The following is a 17,483-nucleotide window of genomic DNA, read 5'->3' as shown; positions in this document are numbered from 1 at the left end:
AAATTCTGCACACTAATATTTACATTATTTTCACAAGTTATAGTTGCCCATATCATAGTTATTTTTTATTTTCAGTTATCTTACATGGTCGCAGTTATTTTGCCTTTGAGTATATACCGGAATATCACTCTAAACTTTCAACAAGATCATCCAATGCTTTGAAACATTGTGTCTAAGCATTTATCAATGGCTACATGGTAGCTGTGTCATGGAACAAAGCTAATAGTCTTGAACTCATTTCTGATATTATTATTAAAATAACAGTGATCATTTACGTGTTATAGAGGATGGGTGACACTATGTTATTGGATAACAAAGGTACATTGAACAAACACTGATGTAAAGAGGAATTCTATCATTCTTGCAACTATTTCTTTTTCGCACAATTAGCACTTTTCTCTCCAAATGCTCAAACCAACTGTCATATCATTACACCATTGGTTGGTTGGTTTGTTATTTTACGCCACACTCAGCAATATTCCAGCTATATGATGGCGGTCTGTAAATAATCGAGTCTGGACCAGACAATCCAGCGATTGACATCATGAGCACGATCCTCGTTATTGGGATTGATGACATGCATCAACCAAGTCAGCAAGCCTGACCACCTGATCCCGTTAGTCGCCTTTTACGACAAGCATAGTCACCTTTTACGGCAATGACACATTGTCAGTACCTCATGGAGAGTATATTTCTCAATCAACCATCAACACATACTTTGCAGTGTGGTTGCTACTTTTAATCAAGGAATCAAACTATGGCCTGGTTCCTTGCTTCAACATCAGGAATTGTTATACCTCTCTTAAGAATCTTACAATTCCATTGGCTAATCCATACCATGTGATGAAACAATACATTTGAATGTTGACCTCAAAATCCGTGACTGACACTGACCTCAAATATTGACTCATCATGATCAGTATTGACCTGTCACGTTATGAATATTTACTAGTCTGCTAGAAAACAAGATGGCATCTGGTACTAACATGTCCCGGTTCACAGCTACCTTACAGTAATGAAACAGAAGATGGTTTAAAGGAATCCTAAACTTAAAGTGAATTTTGGTATAACAGAGTAAATAAAACAAAGATCCAAGGACCAGACCCATGAAGTGGTCTGTTTTCGCATACTGACCTCATCATAAGTAATTACAATGTATTTGTATAACGATAAGATTCGCAGAGTTCCTGCACAAAGTGGGGTTCATTTGACTTCCATGAGTTACACAGTCACCTTTCATTTGCTGACTGAGACTAGACACGTGTCACGACTACCTAACATATCAGCTGTATGCAGACTGAGTGATGAATGAACAATAGTGGATACAATCCTGTCCTGTACTAACAATGCAGGTGACATAGTGGTGCTAAAAGGACTAAAACAAATACATGTGAAATGTCTATGGTCCAGCCATGTCATACAGTTAAAATACACATATTCACAATAATTTAATACCATACATGCATGAAAATGAATAATAAATTAAAAACATGAGTAATTGAGTAAATTGGTTGGGATTAGCTTCGCTTTAATAGTATTCCAGTTATATGACGGTGTCAGCTTGATGTGGGAGGAAAGCCCACAGTGATGCAGGTCTCACGACGTTTTCCACTTCAGTGAAACCTATGGACAACCAGGATTCGAACCCACGAATCTGCACAACCACATTCGACACCTGGACAACCCGTGCCCCCAACAAGAGTGAGTGAGTGAGTGAGTGAGTGAGTGAGTGAGTGAGTGAGTGAGTGAGTGAGTGAGTGAGTGAGTGAGTGAGTGAGTGTGAGTGAGTGAGTGAGTGAGTGTGAGTGAGTGAGCTTTTAGCAATATTCCAGCAATATCACGGCAGGGGACACCAGAATTGGGCTTCACACATTGTACCCATGTCGAGAATCAAAGCCAGGTCTTCGAGCGAACGCCTTAACCACTAGGCTACCCGACCGCCCCCAAAATGACAAGAACGACCAGTATCCAATGTTAACTATACAATATGTAGAGGTTCATTCACCCAGTGTACTGACACACAAGCATTCTGTTGGTTACATCTTCAGCTATGTTATGCTATGTTACAGGTAACACTCTGTCCCACACATCCACACAATCTTCAAGTGTTAACAGCCATGACTTTCAATGACATTCAGATCTACCATCACCGACAACAAACATTCATCACACAACCATGTATGCTACAACACGTACGCCCTGTTGAGTACAACTTCAACATGTGTGTCGGAATCTCTGTAGAGATCCAGCACCACCAGGAAGCGCTGATGGTGGCAGTTCTCTGCTGTGTGTAGGAGCTGGCGGACAGTCAGTACAGTGACTTCAGATCCTTCCTGGCTTGTTTCTGTGTCGTATTTCCCTTCTAAGAAGTCAGCAAAGTCTGTCCGCTTTGGAAAATTAACACAGCTAACGTCTCGCAGAGAATGTAAAAGAACACGAGTATTCAGGCCTTGCCATGTTGTTACAAACATTTCCTCAGATTCCTGGAACTTTGGCCCTGCAATTATACAAAATTTATAGAAATAACACAAATTGTCTCTTTCAGTCAAGTCAGCTAAAAAAGGAATATATCTGTTTTTTGTTTAACGCCGCACTCATCAATAAAACATTTTTGGTTACAACAAATTTCATTGCCAAACTAAGGTACTGTAACATGCAAACAAGGAATTGTCTCAAACTACAGTTACAAACCTCCAACTTCCGGCTTTGGCTGGTCAGTAGCTGGGAGGTTGATCCAGGTCAGTTTGTCCCCCCGGTGATAATCGACTGGACACAAATGACTGTTGGACACTTCGTGGTCCCCCACAGAATCAAAGCGGTCAATGTTCTGATGTGTGTCAGCATTGACAACTGTTTCCAAAGGGTTACCTTTCTGAAGAGGAGCAACAGAGCATGAGATAACTTACTTTGGGAGGTCATCCAAAAGTCTACCCCCAAAATCACACAAACTTTATGTAACCCATTATTAGTTTTACTACTTCAACAACCACATAAACATGTCATCATGGAAGGCAATGCGCATACAAAATGTCATCAGATGTATTTAAAAAAAAAGAAAGATGGGCAGGGAAGAGGGGATGCAAAACTACCCATTGCTGCTAACAACAAGCATGGGGTACTTGGGACCAAATCTGTGAGTCACAACAAAGTTTTACACTTTACAAACCTGTTTTTTCTTTGATTTTCCCTGGGCCATTGATCTGAAAGTAAACAGGAGGTTGAATATTGATCTGAACAAACTGCCACCTCAGTACCTAAGATACTTACTTGACTATGCTAGTCGTAATATAATAACAGGATGGGGTGGTCAGGCTTGCTGACTTGGTTGATGCATGTTATCGTATCCCAATTGTGTGGATCGATGCTCACAATATCAATCACTGGATTGTCTGGTCCAGACTCGATTATTTACAGACTGCCATCACATAGCTGGAATATTGCTGAGTGCGACAACAACAACAACAACAAACAAACAAAACCTTGGGAAATATTTGCATGCGTCAAGGCTGAAAAACAAAACAAAGGACTCGCAGGCAATGACTATTTTCATCGTCTCACAGCAATGATAAAATACTCAAATGTGACAGGAAGAAAACAGTGCTACTGACGTTTCTAGCCCATGGAACTTGACAGCAGCTAGCTTGGCCTGTACGTAGAGTCGTATATGCTGCATGTAGCTGGATCTCTCCAGGGTCTCTCTCCACGCACTGCAGGGGGTGATCTGAAACATTACACTCTTCATCAACACACACATCATGTAGGAGTCAGATCTAGAGTGGGTATTTAACCTTGGGCAGATTGTCTAATTTGCGGGAGATATACATATCATATACATATCATATGAAATTATGACTTTGTTATACAAAATAGAACTTCTTCATCATTGATTATTATGTCTTTGGACATTTCCACAGGATTTTGTAGGGTGTTGAGAACTGAACTCCAACATTTACTGTTCTATCAATGACCTGCAATGTACCGTTATATCAATGACCTGCAATGTACCGTTATATCAATGACCTGAAATGTACTGTTAAATCAATGACCTGCAATGAACCATTATATCAATGACCTGCAATGTACTGTTATATCAATGACCTGCAATGTACCATCACATTTCAGTGTTGAGAAGTGAACTCCAACATTTACTGTTCTATCAATGACCTGCAATGAACCATCACGTCAGGGTGTTGAGAACTGAACTCCAACATTTACTGTTATATCAATGACCTGCAATGTACCATTATATCAATGACCTGCAATGTACTGTTATATCAATGACCTGCAATGTACCATTATATCAATGACCTGCAATGTACTGTTATATCAATGACCTGCAATGTACCGTTATATCAATGGCCTGCAATGTACTGTTTTATCAATGACCTGCAATGTACTGAGAAGAGAACGCCAACATTTACTGTTCTATCAATGACCTGCAATGTACCATTATATCAATGACCTGCAATGTACCATTATATCAATGACCTGCAATGTACCATTATATCAATGACCTGCAATGTACCGTTATATCAATGGCCTGCAATGTACCATCACGTTACAGTGTTGAGAAGTGAACTCCAACATTGACTGTTCTATCAATGACGTGCAACATACCATGATGTTAGGGTGCATAGTCTTCAACTCGGCGAGGCTGTGAGGTAGAGGGGGGTAGGAGAAGTAGCCACCCACAGACATGTCCAGGTCCATGTCATTGAGACGTCGAGACAGGTTGATCATCCACGCTCGGACGGAGGGAGACAAGGCGTGTTGGGATGTCACACACTGGAAACAAGGGAAGGAATCAGAGGCTTTGAAATCATAACAAAAGTTTCAGGATTATACCATAATGAAAATATATTTCTCTTTGACACATGCATGATAAGGGGATCTCCACCAATGTACAATACCACTAAAAATGGTAATCCTTGTCAGGTTTATACACATAGATATTAAATTGAAAGTCCTGTGGAACATTTAAAAAGCATGGCAGGTTCAATCATTAAATTTATCAAAACTGCAAATTGCATATTACATATTACGGACAATTCTATTCCGGTAAGAATTACACTCAAACTTCAGGGTTTCAAGGTCGATTTTTTTTCAACCTAAAATTGAAATCCTCATCTATATATGGCTAAAAAAATAATAGTCTTGGTTCTCAGGTACTGCCCTCATCGTCATAAAGTTTGCCGCACGTTTCATTTTTATTTCCTATAAAAAAAACCAACAAAAATCTTTAAATATTCCAAGCCCAACAGTACTGTATTCCAGTATTTTACCCATCAAGGAATACATTTATGTAGGCAGGCCCTTCCCAGGTTGATTGTACACAATTGTTTATTGATTAAACTGGTGTTTATTGGTTAGATACTAGTTTGAACAATGCCACCCCCCACCCCCACCCCCACCCCCCAAAGATGCCACCTGCCCGCTCTATATTTTTTTAAACCATTGCCTGAGAACTAATGCTTTTATTTTTTATTTTTTTAAGCCTATGATAACAGACTTAAAGCTTCTGAGCCAATTTCAGACTAGTAGTTTCTGTAAGATTACTTGATTTGAAGCTCTTCTCGACTGTTCTAAAAGCAATATTGAACTGGAGCGATGTCCATGTTTGTAATGATACTAATCTTAGGAACATGATCAACATTTCTGTATCAGTTGTCAGTGCTCTCTCAAAATGTAAGGTCAACAATGCACATGTTCACGACCACCTCTTCAATCATTCTACATAAAGGCTGGCATGACTGTATTACAATACCTGCGACAGTGCAGTGGTGGTGACGTAGATGTGCCGGTGTTGGCGGGAGTGGTGCAGGGAGGCAAGGTTGTGCCTCACCCTCACATGTCGACACATCACTACTTGGTGGGGCTTGAGGCTGTCAAAAACAGCATCCTAAAAGGATACAATGGTTGGAAATGAAAACAGTAAAATAAATACAAGGTGCAGTTTATCATGTATGAATGAGTATATTTTCGATACAGCTAACAATGGAAAGTCCATACTAAAGAAAACAATTCAATTTAAAAGACTTGGATTCTTGTTTCACGGGTGTCCAAGCCACACAGCTTTGCACCCTTCATGGAACCAGCTACCATTTGAACTCAAAAACAGTCCTGTCTATTCTACGTTCAAAGCATTTCTCAAGCCTCATCTCTTCTGCCAAGCCTACCTCAAGAAACTTTCTCATTTGTGCTTCATGCACGTCATAGTGCATGGAGATTAGCGTTTCATAAAAGAGTGAGTGAGTGAGTATGGTCTTATGCCGTTTTTAGCAATATTCCAGCAATATCCCAACAGGGCACCCCAGAAATGGGCTTCACACATCGTACCCATGTCGGAAATCGAGCCCCAGTCTTCGACGTGACGAGCCAACGCTTTAACCACTAGGCTACCTTACCGCTGCGCGTGTCATAAATGATTGTTATTATTATTTTTATTATTAGGCTTGGTTGAAATTATGTAGATTAAACAGAAAGAGACCTATTATGAACAGACCGAAGAAAAGCTTGGGGGGTGGGGGGCATGTTTACATTTTTACGTGATCCATGAGTAAACTGTAATATAACTACTGTAATGATAATCAGTCACAAAACAACAAAGGTTTTGGACAAACCACAATGCTGCAATCTGAATGAAATATCTCAGAAATTGGGTGATGACTGACCTGTCCCCTGTACATCTGAAGGATGAAGGGCTTGTTGTGGCTGTGGTCACGAATGTGGACCCACCTCCTCAGCCAGAACCCTCCGCTGTCCCCTTGTGTCCGACCTGCACATACACACACAGACATAGCAGTTGCAGTAGAAACACTGATCTGCTTACCTTCGGGCCCACTGGCAACTTCCTCATTTATAGTCCAACCTCGCTTATCCGGACTCTCAAACATGGTCAGATTTTCTAGGTAGCTGACTTCCTTGTTAACTGACCGGAGTTATCTCCCCTACCCAAATTCTACCGAGACATAAAAATACTCTCGGTCACCATTTTTATTGCATGATAATTGATGGGATCACAAGACAAAGACAAGACAACTGACCCTTAGTGGCTTCCCTCTCCACACGTCCGACATACACCACCACGCCAGCAATATCACACACCACGTTGTCTGGCAGAGAACTGTAGAAACAGACACATTGACTGTCAAACTCCCAGCTACCAACATGGAGCAAAGCTATAAAGGGTCCAGATGGTTTAAAATGATCATAAAACACCAAAGGTAGTTTCAAATTCTATCATAAAAGTTTTTTTTATCAGAAAATCACAATGAACATGATGAAACACTAAAATATTATGCTTTTTGTGAAAGTAAGAAAAAACAAACAAGCAAGCAAACATATACTCATTCTTGGTTCCTGATCATGATCAATTCATACAAGTGGGATACGATGCCATGCTATCAACAAAGTCACCTGGTCCATTTAGTCGTCTCTCATGACAAGCTTAGGTTGCTGGGGACCTATATTCTTACCCGGAATCCCCATGGTTGGTTGGTTGGTTGGTTTGTTGTTTAACGCCGCACTCAGCAATATTCCAGTTATATGGCAGCGGTCTGTAAATAATCGAGTCTGGACCAGACAATCCAGTGATTAATATCACGAGCATCGATCCACGCAATTGGGATCGATGACATGCATCAACCAAGTCAGCGAGCCTGACAACCCGATCCCGTTAGTCGCCTGTTACAACAAGCAGAGTCACCTTTAAAGGCAAGCATGGGTTGCTGAAGACCTATTCTACCCCGGAATCTACACGGGTCGGAATCCCCATGGATGACCAGGACAGTAAGTAGCAATGGCTCACATGATGTAGCAAGTTAATGTAGTTCGGATGATCATGGTGATGTTCTACTTCACAGTTACCATGGTTACGCACCTAAGTTGATTTCTTGTAATTAATCGGTACTTCAACTCCGCCAAGCGAAGTAGACTGGGTAAACTCCTGTTGTTGAGGATCAAAATCTCTCCCTTCGGATGATGAGCATTCATATTAAGGTCAATAGGGTAAAGGTCAAGGCCATTTTCTTGTATATGCCACTGGTAATTTATGGAGAAGCTTTTCTTCACTGTAAAATTTCGCAACATCAGAACAGATCCTTCCTTTATTCTGAATTGAGAAGTGGAAAGTCAGTTATCATGGTTAAAGGAAGATTTTCATGAATGATAAGATTGAAGTCTACATGAACAAAACTAGAATAAGAATAGGTGTGTTGTGTTGTGTTGTGTGGTGTGGTGTGGTGCGGCGTGGCATGGTGTGCGGTGTGTATGTGCAGTCAAGGAGAGGAGCTAACATACTCACTGCTTCAAGTATTGAAGACACACAACATTCCACAACACAACAGTGCAGTATCCAGACTTGTCACACACCAGCAGGTGATGCTGAAACAAACAGCATCCAACATCTTTCAAATGACACTATGTGAATACACAAGCAAACTGCAATATTACAAGGACTTGATACTTGATACACCTTAACCAATTACAGTCATATCAATGTATAATATACAAGGTACAGGTTTTGCATATTAATCTACTTCAGCATAGCAAGAGAATGTACAAATGACTAACCACGAGAGGGCTTATCCACCTAAATTCTAAAACATTCACTTAGCCAATCAAACATGCCCCCAGCCACCCGAATATCCACCAAGCCACACAAACATCCACTTAGCTTCCAAAACATCCACAAAGCTATGCAGACACCCACCTAGTCACCCAAATATCCATCAAGCCACACAAACATCCACTTAGCTTCCAAAACATCCACAAAGCTATGCAGACACCCACCTAGTCACCCAAACATCCACCCAACCATTCACCTAGCCACACAAACATCCACTTAGCTTCCAAAACATCCACAAAGCTATGCAGACACCCACCTAGTCACCCAAACATCCACCTAACCATTCACCTAGCCACACAAACATCCACTTAGCTTCCAAAACATCCACAAAGCTATGCAGACACCCACCTAGTCACCCAAACATCCACCTAACCATTCACCTAGCCACACAAACATCCTCTTAGCTTCCAAAACATCCACAAAGCTATGCAGACACCCACCTAGTCACCCAAACATCCACCTAACCATTCACCTAGCCACACAAACATCCTCTTAGCTTCCAAAACATCCACAAAGCTATGCAGACACCCACCTAGTCACCCAAACATCCACTTATCCACCTAACCATTCACCTAGCCACACAAACATCCACTTAACTTCCAAAACATCCACAAAGCTATGCAGACACCCACCTAGTCACCCAAACATCCACCCAACCACACAAACATCCACTTAGCTTCCAAAACATCCACAAAGCTATGCAGACACCCACCTAGTCACCCAAACATCCACCCAACCACACAAACATCCACTTAGCTTCCAAAACATCCACAAAGCTATGCAGACACCCACCTAGTCACACAAACATCCACCCAACCACACAAACATCCACTTAGCTTCCAAAACATCCACAAAGCTATGCAGACACCCACCTAGTCACCCAACCATTCACCTAGCTACACAAACATCCACTTAGCTTCCAAAACATCCACAAAGCTATGCAGACACCCACCTAGTCACCCAAACATCCACCTAACCATTCACCTAGCCACACAAACATCCACTTAACTTCCAAAACATCCACAAAGCTATGCAGACACCCACCTAGTCACCCAACCATTCACCTAGCCACACAAACATCCACTTAGCTTCCAAAACACCCACAAATCTATGCAGACACCCACCTAGTCACCCAAACATCCACCTAGCCACACAAACATTCACCTAGCCACACAAACATCCACTTAGCTTCCAAAACATCCACAAATCTATGCAGACACCCACCTAGTCACCCAAACATCCACCTAGCCACACAAACATTCACCTAGCCACACAAACATCCACTTAGCTTCCAAAACATCCACAAAGCTATGCAGACACCCACCTAGTCACCCAAACATCCACCTAACCATTCACCTAGCCACACAAACATCCACTTAGCTTCCAAAACATCCACAAAGCTATGCAGACACCCACCTAGTCACCCAAACATCCACCTAACCATTCACCTAGCCACACAAACATCCTTAGCTTCCAAAACATCCACAAAGCTATGCAGACACCCACCTAGTCACCCAAACATCCACCCAACCATTCACCTAGCCACACAAACATCCACTTAACTTCCAAAACATCCACAAAGCTATACAGACACCCACCTAGTCACCCAACCATTCACCTAGCCACACAAACATCCACTTAGCTTCCAAAACATCCACAAAGCTATGCAGACACCCACCTAGTCACCCAAACATCCACTTATCCACCTAACCATTCACCTAGCCACACAAACATCCTCTTAGCTTCCAAAACATCCACAAAGCTATGCAGACACCCACCTAGTCACCCAAACATCCACCTAACCATTCACCTAGCCACACAAACATCCTCTTAGCTTCCAAAACATCCACAAAGCTATACAGACACCCACCTAGTCACCCAAACATCCACCTAGCCACACAAACATTCACCTAGCCACACAAACATCCACTTAGCTTCCAAAACATCCACAAAGCTATGCAGACACCCACCTAGTCACCCAAACATCCACCTAACCATTCACCTAGCCACACAAACATCCACTTAGCTTCCAAAACATCCACAAAGCTATGCAGACACCCACCTAGTCACCCAAACATCCACCTAACCATTCACCTAGCCACACAAACATCCTCTTAGCTTCCAAAACATCCACAAAGCTATGCAGACACCCACCTAGTCACCCAAACATCCACCCAACCATTCACCTAGCCACACAAACATCCACTTAACTTCCAAAACATCCACAAAGCTATACAGACACCCACCTAGTCACCCAACCATTCACCTAGCCACACAAACATCCACTTAGCTTCCAAAACATCCACAAAGCTATGCAGACACCCACCTAGTCACCCAAACATCCACTTATCCACCTAACCATTCACCTAGCCACACAAACATCCTCTTAGCTTCCAAAACATCCACAAAGCTATGCAGACACCCACCTAGTCACCCAAACATCCACCTAACCATTCACCTAGCCACACAAACATCCTCTTAGCTTCCAAAACATCCACAAAGCTATACAGACACCCACCTAGTCACCCAAACATCCACCTAGCCACACAAACATTCACCTAGCCACACAAACATCCACTTAGCTTCCAAAACATCCACAAAGCTATGCAGACACCCACCTAGTCACCCAAACATCCACCTAACCATTCACCTAGCCACACAAACATCCACTTAGCTTCCAAAACATCCACAAAGCTATGCAGACACCCACCTAGTCACCCAAACATCCACCTAACCATTCACCTAGCCACACAAACATCCTCTTAGCTTCCAAAACATCCACAAAGCTATGCAGACACCCACCTAGTCACCCAAACATCCACCCAACCATTCACCTAGCCACACAAACATCCACTTAACTTCCAAAACATCCACAAAGCTATACAGACACCCACCTAGTCACCCAACCATTCACCTAGCCACACAAACATCCACTTAGCTTCCAAAACATCCACAAAGCTATGCAGACACCCACCTAGTCACCCAAACATCCACCCAACCATTCACCTAGCCACACAAACATCCACTTAACTTCCAAAACATCCACAAAGCTATACAGACACCCACCTAGTCACCCAACCATTCACCTAGCCACACAAACATCCACTTAGCTTCCAAAACATCCACAAAGCTATGCAGACACCCACCTAGTCACCCAAACATCCACTTATCCACCTAACCATTCACCTAGCCACACAAACATCCTCTTAGCTTCCAAAACATCCACAAAGCTATGCAGACACCCACCTAGTCACCCAAACATCCACTTATCCACCTAACCATTCACCTAGCCACACAAACATCCTCTTAGCTTCCAAAACATCCACAAAGCTATGCAGACACCCACCTAGTCACCCAAACATCCACCTAACCATTCACCTAGTCACCCAAACATCCACTTATCCACCTAACCATTCACCTAGCCACACAAACATCCACTTAGCTTCCAAAACATCCACATAGCTGTTCAAACTCCTACCTAGCCTCCTTCAACCCATCCATCTCACCGACCTTTACAGTTTGTTATAAGAAAATACGAAAAGAGACCCAAGTCTTTATCAAACTTTATTCACTGGTATGCCATACCTGGAATGGCCACTTGTCTGTTTTATCAGGTTTTGCATAGTTGAGAAGACGAGACTTGCGGACAACTCGGACTAGGACGGGAGGTTTGGTGGACTGAATGCGACCCCACCTGGTGGCTAGCTCTTTTATGCAGCAAAGGTCAAGGGTCAGCGGTTCATCCACATCATTCTGGGCTGGAACTAGGATTGGATTGACTTAATAACCATATGCTGAATGAGTTGTGAGTGAATGTGAGTGAATGTGAGTGAGTTGGGTTTGACACTGCTTTAAACAATATTCCAGTTTTATCACCGCATGTCAGCTTGATTTGGGAAGGAAGCTGAAGTGATGCAGGTCTTAGATGTTTACCACTTTCGTGGCACCCACAAGAATGGGCATGGTGCTGACAAACCTAGAAACAATCTGGACAGATCTTGTTTTGAGCATACAATCCTAAAGTGTCCAAGGGATGCACAGCGAATCAAGGTGCCTTACATGACTGGGCCCTATGCCGTCCCCCTACAGGCATCTAGCTCCCTTTGAGTCCAAAGATATATTACCAGATAAAATAAACATTCTTGTTTCATGAATGTCAACGCTCTTTTCGGCCCCCCAAACAGTAACAAAGTGTGATTACGTTGTCAATCAATACCTATCATGAAACAAAGCTTGCCATTTCATTGGTATCCTTATACTAATTCAATATATATTTCCAAAATACATCATGAGAAAAGCCAGTGGTTGACAACATGATCTATGATCCAAGTTCCTGGGGTACACATTGGGTATACTGACCTACAATCAGTCAGATCACACATTGTGGCCAGGTGATCCCCTATCTCGGTTAGGTGAAACGGGGTTTAACGTCGCATTCAAGATTACTGCACTTATAGAGCGACGTGCATGCACATTTGCGTGTGTGGCTACTTGTACTAATCCGAACTAATGCTGATTTTTATCACTTTTATAGTACTAGCCGACTGAGATATCATAACATGAATACCCCACACAGACACAGTATACTGACTCCAAGCCCACCAGTCCTTGTCTTAGCTTCTTAATGCCGACCTCCAGGCAGGGTAACAACAAGTATCTTCTTTTAACGTCTTTTGGTATGATGCAAGGGGGGATTAACCCCCCGAGCTTCTGCTCTCCGGGCAGACACTATTCCACTAGACCACAGAGGTGGTCAATCCCCAATGTAGATATGCCAAGAGGTTAAACAACCTACTCACCTGTACCTTCACTTTCAGGAACAACGACATCACTGCTGGTCCACACACTGACATAAGAACCCCTCCCAGATGCTATGGGGATTCTGCCTGTCTGTCGCACATTAGACTCAGGATACCATGGCAAATCATAGCTCTCTGTAGGGATAGAAAATGTAGTTGGACTCAATAATCTTAATAAAGCTAACATAAGCATGATATGTCCCATGCTTAATGTTACTTAAACAAGACTGCCCTACTATAACCTACAGTTTCACACAAAATTACAGTGATTGAAATTGAGCATGACAGTTAAGGGGATCTTGTCCTTGCGCTATTGTAAAAAGTGATTACATTGTTGAAGAATGTAGATACAAATACTAAACATGATAAAGGTGCAAAGCTCAGGGATGACCCTTAATTTCAGACCAAACTATACTGAACAAAAAAGGTCTGCATGGTCAGGGATCATGAATATTTTTTTAGATATTTTTATCAAATTGTGTGCTTAGTCTTGCCTAAAATATATTCCCAAAAATATCATGATACCTAACTGTCAGTGTTCGGTATATTACATTAGTGACAACAGTTGTCATTATCATGGTGTTCAAGCAATATCCCAAGTTAGACACCATCATGACCTAGAAAACATTTTCTTACTCACTGCATATGCTGCAGCTATACTAGAAACAAACCAGCATCTATATACTCTACCACTGTACAAACTGTACCCACAGAACATGTAGGAGAACTGACAGAGTACACTAGATATTAGCAATTAGCTCACTAGTTATCTAGTCTATTTTAATATTGATATCAACATATGAGAATCGATGTTAATCTTACTGTATGAGCGAGTATATTTTTAAGCCATTTTTAGCAATATCCCAGCAATATCATGGCAGGGGAAACCAGAAATGGGCATCACACATTGTACACCTGTGGGGAATCCAACCTGTGCCTTCAGCATGATAAGTACAGTCAAGCCTTGTTAATCTGACACTTGTTAATTCGACAATTGGCTATATCTGACACAAATGGTGGGAACGGATTTAATCAGTGCTATTTAGACCCGTTAATCCGACAGTCTCGCACTCCGACTCCAACACACCTAATTTGTGTCTCCATGGTCCGGAGCCCGCGAGTACACAGCCCCGTGTTTTGATGCGAGAGAGTCGGTGAGTAGCACAACAATATGAATATTTCATTTGTCTTTTTCCTACTTGTTCGTATCGTTATCTATCGTGTAGTTGTCCAATTTTCGATCACGAATGTTTATACTACCTAATTTCTTCTATCCGACATAATCATATTCAACCAACAATGTCGGATTAACGGGACTTGACTGCATATGCTTTAACCACTACGCTACCCTACCGCCACTCTTCTTTTACTATTTCAGAAGCAAAAGTCGAATAAGAAATAAGTCATAGTACCAATGAAGTCCTCAGCAGTTTTCTGTCCAGTTACATGAAGTTCCTCAATGATAATGAGACTTTCTGCCTGTAAATCTGTTTCATCAAATCTTGCTTTACACTTGTTAAGACACACCGTGCTGCCAACACGCAACTGAAACATATTATTATCATCATGAATATCACAATAAGTGTTACCATGTTAACAACAATAAAATAACAAAAACTATGAATGTAACCATGTTAGGATTCAATTGTACATGTTGTACATAGTTTTAGCATATTCAGCTTCAAAATGCATTTATATTGAGCAACCATTGGCAACAGCAAATAAAAACCATTCGATTTAAAAACAAATTATTTTCAGATTTTGAGCTGAGCATATTACTATGATAAACTTACTATATTTTAAGACATGCTGGTTAAAAATGTTTTGTTTTGAAATCATTGCTAATGATGAGCTTCATGAACATTATGAAGAAGCCCATTCAAATCATCCCAATAGATCTGATATTAACCTTGTTCTGTTGCACATAAAAGTTGAGTTTATTAGACAGCAGCAACTTTCTCTTTGTTGAGGTATCAGCTAGTGTGATGTCGTGCACATCCAAAACTTGACTTGTGTCAGAGTTGGTCTGTTTCTTAAACTCAGGATCTGTTAAGTAACGATTGATACACAAGACCTGCAACAGGAGAAAGGTTAAATATGAATGTTGTCAAAAATGCAGTTTAATTGGGTTTACTCAACATATAGTTAAGACTTCTGCCCGTACCTCCCCTAAATATATATATATATGATTAAAAGGATTGAGCTGCAATGCATACAAATACAACTTTTGGAGGGGGGATATGGGCGGAAATCTTTCAAACAAATACTTGATGCAGCATTGTCAGGGGTACTACAGAAGGCCTCTCAGTAAATGACTGAATCATACAACACTCAATCTGTTCGTCATACATCAGAGTCCTTTATGCATTTCAAATATCAATGATATATTCAACCTCATTTACAATCTCAGTATTTTACTTTCCAAACGTCTAGCATTCATCAACTGGGGTTGCAAATGAACGATGCTAAAAACATAATCATGATAAAAACAAAATCAAAACATGTTAAAAGCAACGTTAGAAACTGGCACTAGTCCTATAGTAAATGGTAAACTGCCTAATAGTTAAGCTATCATAAGGACTGGTAGAAATTTGCCCTTTTTTAGCTATATGTTATCATTATAAGGTCTAGAGGACTAAAACTGTGTTACTAACAGTGTAGGTTCTATCGCTGTTAAAGTAACTTATTGATGCGGATACACGGGCTTAAGCTTGCAAATAATCAAACGTGCGAGGGTCAAACGTGCTTGTATCTAAGCGTCATGCCCGACTATTATGGGGGCATTGTATACTTGAAAATTATAAACACTCTTCCTTGATCATCAACTGTCGACAACAGTTTCACTTCCGAAAAGAAATAAACCAGAATATTATACGACGAAAACAAACTGTTCGGTGGAAGTAACAGTACTAACACGTGCACAAGATATCACTTACAATAAAGTTTTCAGTCTGGAGTCCTACATCATCAAGTTCTGCAATTCTTATGGCATCTTCCAGTTCTTTCAGGTTGCTGGAAGAATCCAAGTTTGAGTCTGCCGCCATATTTGCCGTGGTTGTTGTTAAAAGTTGACGTTGGCAAATATCAATCAGAAGAACTACATCCGCATTCCAGTGCCCCGGATAGTAGATTCAACATTTATGATGGTCGGCCGCCGGAACTACCCGATGTTTTCCAAATGGAAAAATGCGGTTATTACAAAATTCAGAAAAATTATAAAACGTACTTTGTAAAAGGATTATTTACATAGTTTTCACAACCAAATCATATCATATTTTCGTAGCACTATGGGTCAGGTCAATTTATTTATATATTACTAAAATAAAAGAAATGCATGCATTTGCTTTGTTGGACTGGAATTGTGTTGTAATAACATTATTTTTTTTCAATATTTCGATGGAGGAAAAACATTTCGTTATATTTTTCATTTGGGGGGCTAATACTTATAAAGTGAAAATAATCCATTTCACCGTTAAGAAATATTACTAACAGTAATGACAAACATTGCAAACATTTAAATAAATGTCCATTTTGCTAGCGAAAAAATCCTCATTGAGTTTTGGTTATGTGGGCATATGAAAATGCAGTGTTTGTTATCGGCGGAATGGCTTGTTTTTACTTTATAAGTATTATTTATCACACATGCAACTATCTTCGTTAATTAATCATCGTGATATGTGGAGCAAAGAAAAGGAATTTTGGAAAGTATAGGAGCACTTTTATATTTCAGTTTATGAAAAGGAAGAATTGAATTGATAAACGTTTTTGAATATTTTTAGTGAGGATGAATTTGTTTCATATTTATGAATGCTGTCTTAAACATTGCATATCACTTTTAGCCACTTGAATATATATATTCAAACGTAAAAATTATGTAATGTAATCACTCGGGACAGGTTACTGCCGGAGGTTAGACTCACTTCGTGAGTCAATTTCAAGTAACGAGGACTATAGTTTGTGATAATACATTATAAAAGTACTGAGTCGCTTAAGTGATAGCTTATTACAAGTTGTTTAATTTATGAAAATTATGATATTTATAATAATATTTGCGTAGA

General features: G+C 40.8%; 1 protein-coding gene across 3 annotated transcripts; it reads right to left on the bottom strand.

The window, feature by feature from the left end:
• Window positions 1-1,921: 1,921 nt before the first annotated feature.
• On the bottom strand, window positions 1,922-16,748 carry LOC124134824 (RPA-related protein RADX-like). 3 transcript variants are annotated; one of them, XM_046499875.2, is made up of 15 exons: window positions 16,362-16,748; window positions 15,335-15,499; window positions 14,838-14,970; window positions 13,426-13,560; window positions 12,212-12,384; window positions 8,303-8,382; window positions 7,880-8,110; window positions 7,044-7,123; window positions 6,672-6,775; window positions 5,765-5,899; window positions 4,618-4,785; window positions 3,609-3,721; window positions 3,167-3,200; window positions 2,692-2,872; window positions 1,922-2,497 (listed from the first exon to the last, which is right to left on the bottom strand). In XM_046499875.2, the coding sequence occupies exons 1-15, from the start codon at window positions 16,467-16,469 to the stop codon at window positions 2,184-2,186; spliced, it is 2,154 nt and encodes a 717-aa protein (XP_046355831.2). In that variant the 5' UTR covers window positions 16,470-16,748; the 3' UTR covers window positions 1,922-2,183. The 3 variants fall into 3 exon arrangements, with proteins under 3 accessions (XP_046355831.2, XP_046355830.2, XP_046355829.2); XM_046499874.2 differs by having other exon boundaries at window positions 12,212-12,390; window positions 13,432-13,560; XM_046499873.2 differs by having other exon boundaries at window positions 12,212-12,390; window positions 16,362-16,747.
• Window positions 16,749-17,483: the final 735 nt, after the last annotated feature.

Source organism: Haliotis rufescens, unplaced genomic scaffold (genome assembly GCF_023055435.1).
Source record: "Haliotis rufescens isolate VD_foot unplaced genomic scaffold, xgHalRufe1.0.p SCAF_3, whole genome shotgun sequence".
NCBI classification, from domain to species: domain Eukaryota; kingdom Metazoa; phylum Mollusca; class Gastropoda; order Lepetellida; family Haliotidae; genus Haliotis; species Haliotis rufescens.
This window is presented reverse-complemented; position numbering and strand designations above follow the sequence as displayed.

What these genes read in the sequence shown, in the direction of transcription:
- LOC124134824 (XM_046499873.2), bottom strand. Translation starts at nt 16,469, where the DNA reads ATGGCGGCAGACTCAAACTTGGATTCTTCCAGCAACCTGAAAGAACTG. An exon ending in TTCAGATGTACAGGGGACAG is followed by an intron (nt 5,900 to 6,671) that starts GTCAGTCATCAC and finishes GTATCCTTTTAG; the next exon opens with GATGCTGTTTTTGACAGCCT. An exon ending in CCACCACTGCACTGTCGCAG is followed by an intron (nt 4,786 to 5,764) that starts GTATTGTAATAC and finishes CCTTGTTTCCAG; the next exon opens with TGTGTGACATCCCAACACGC.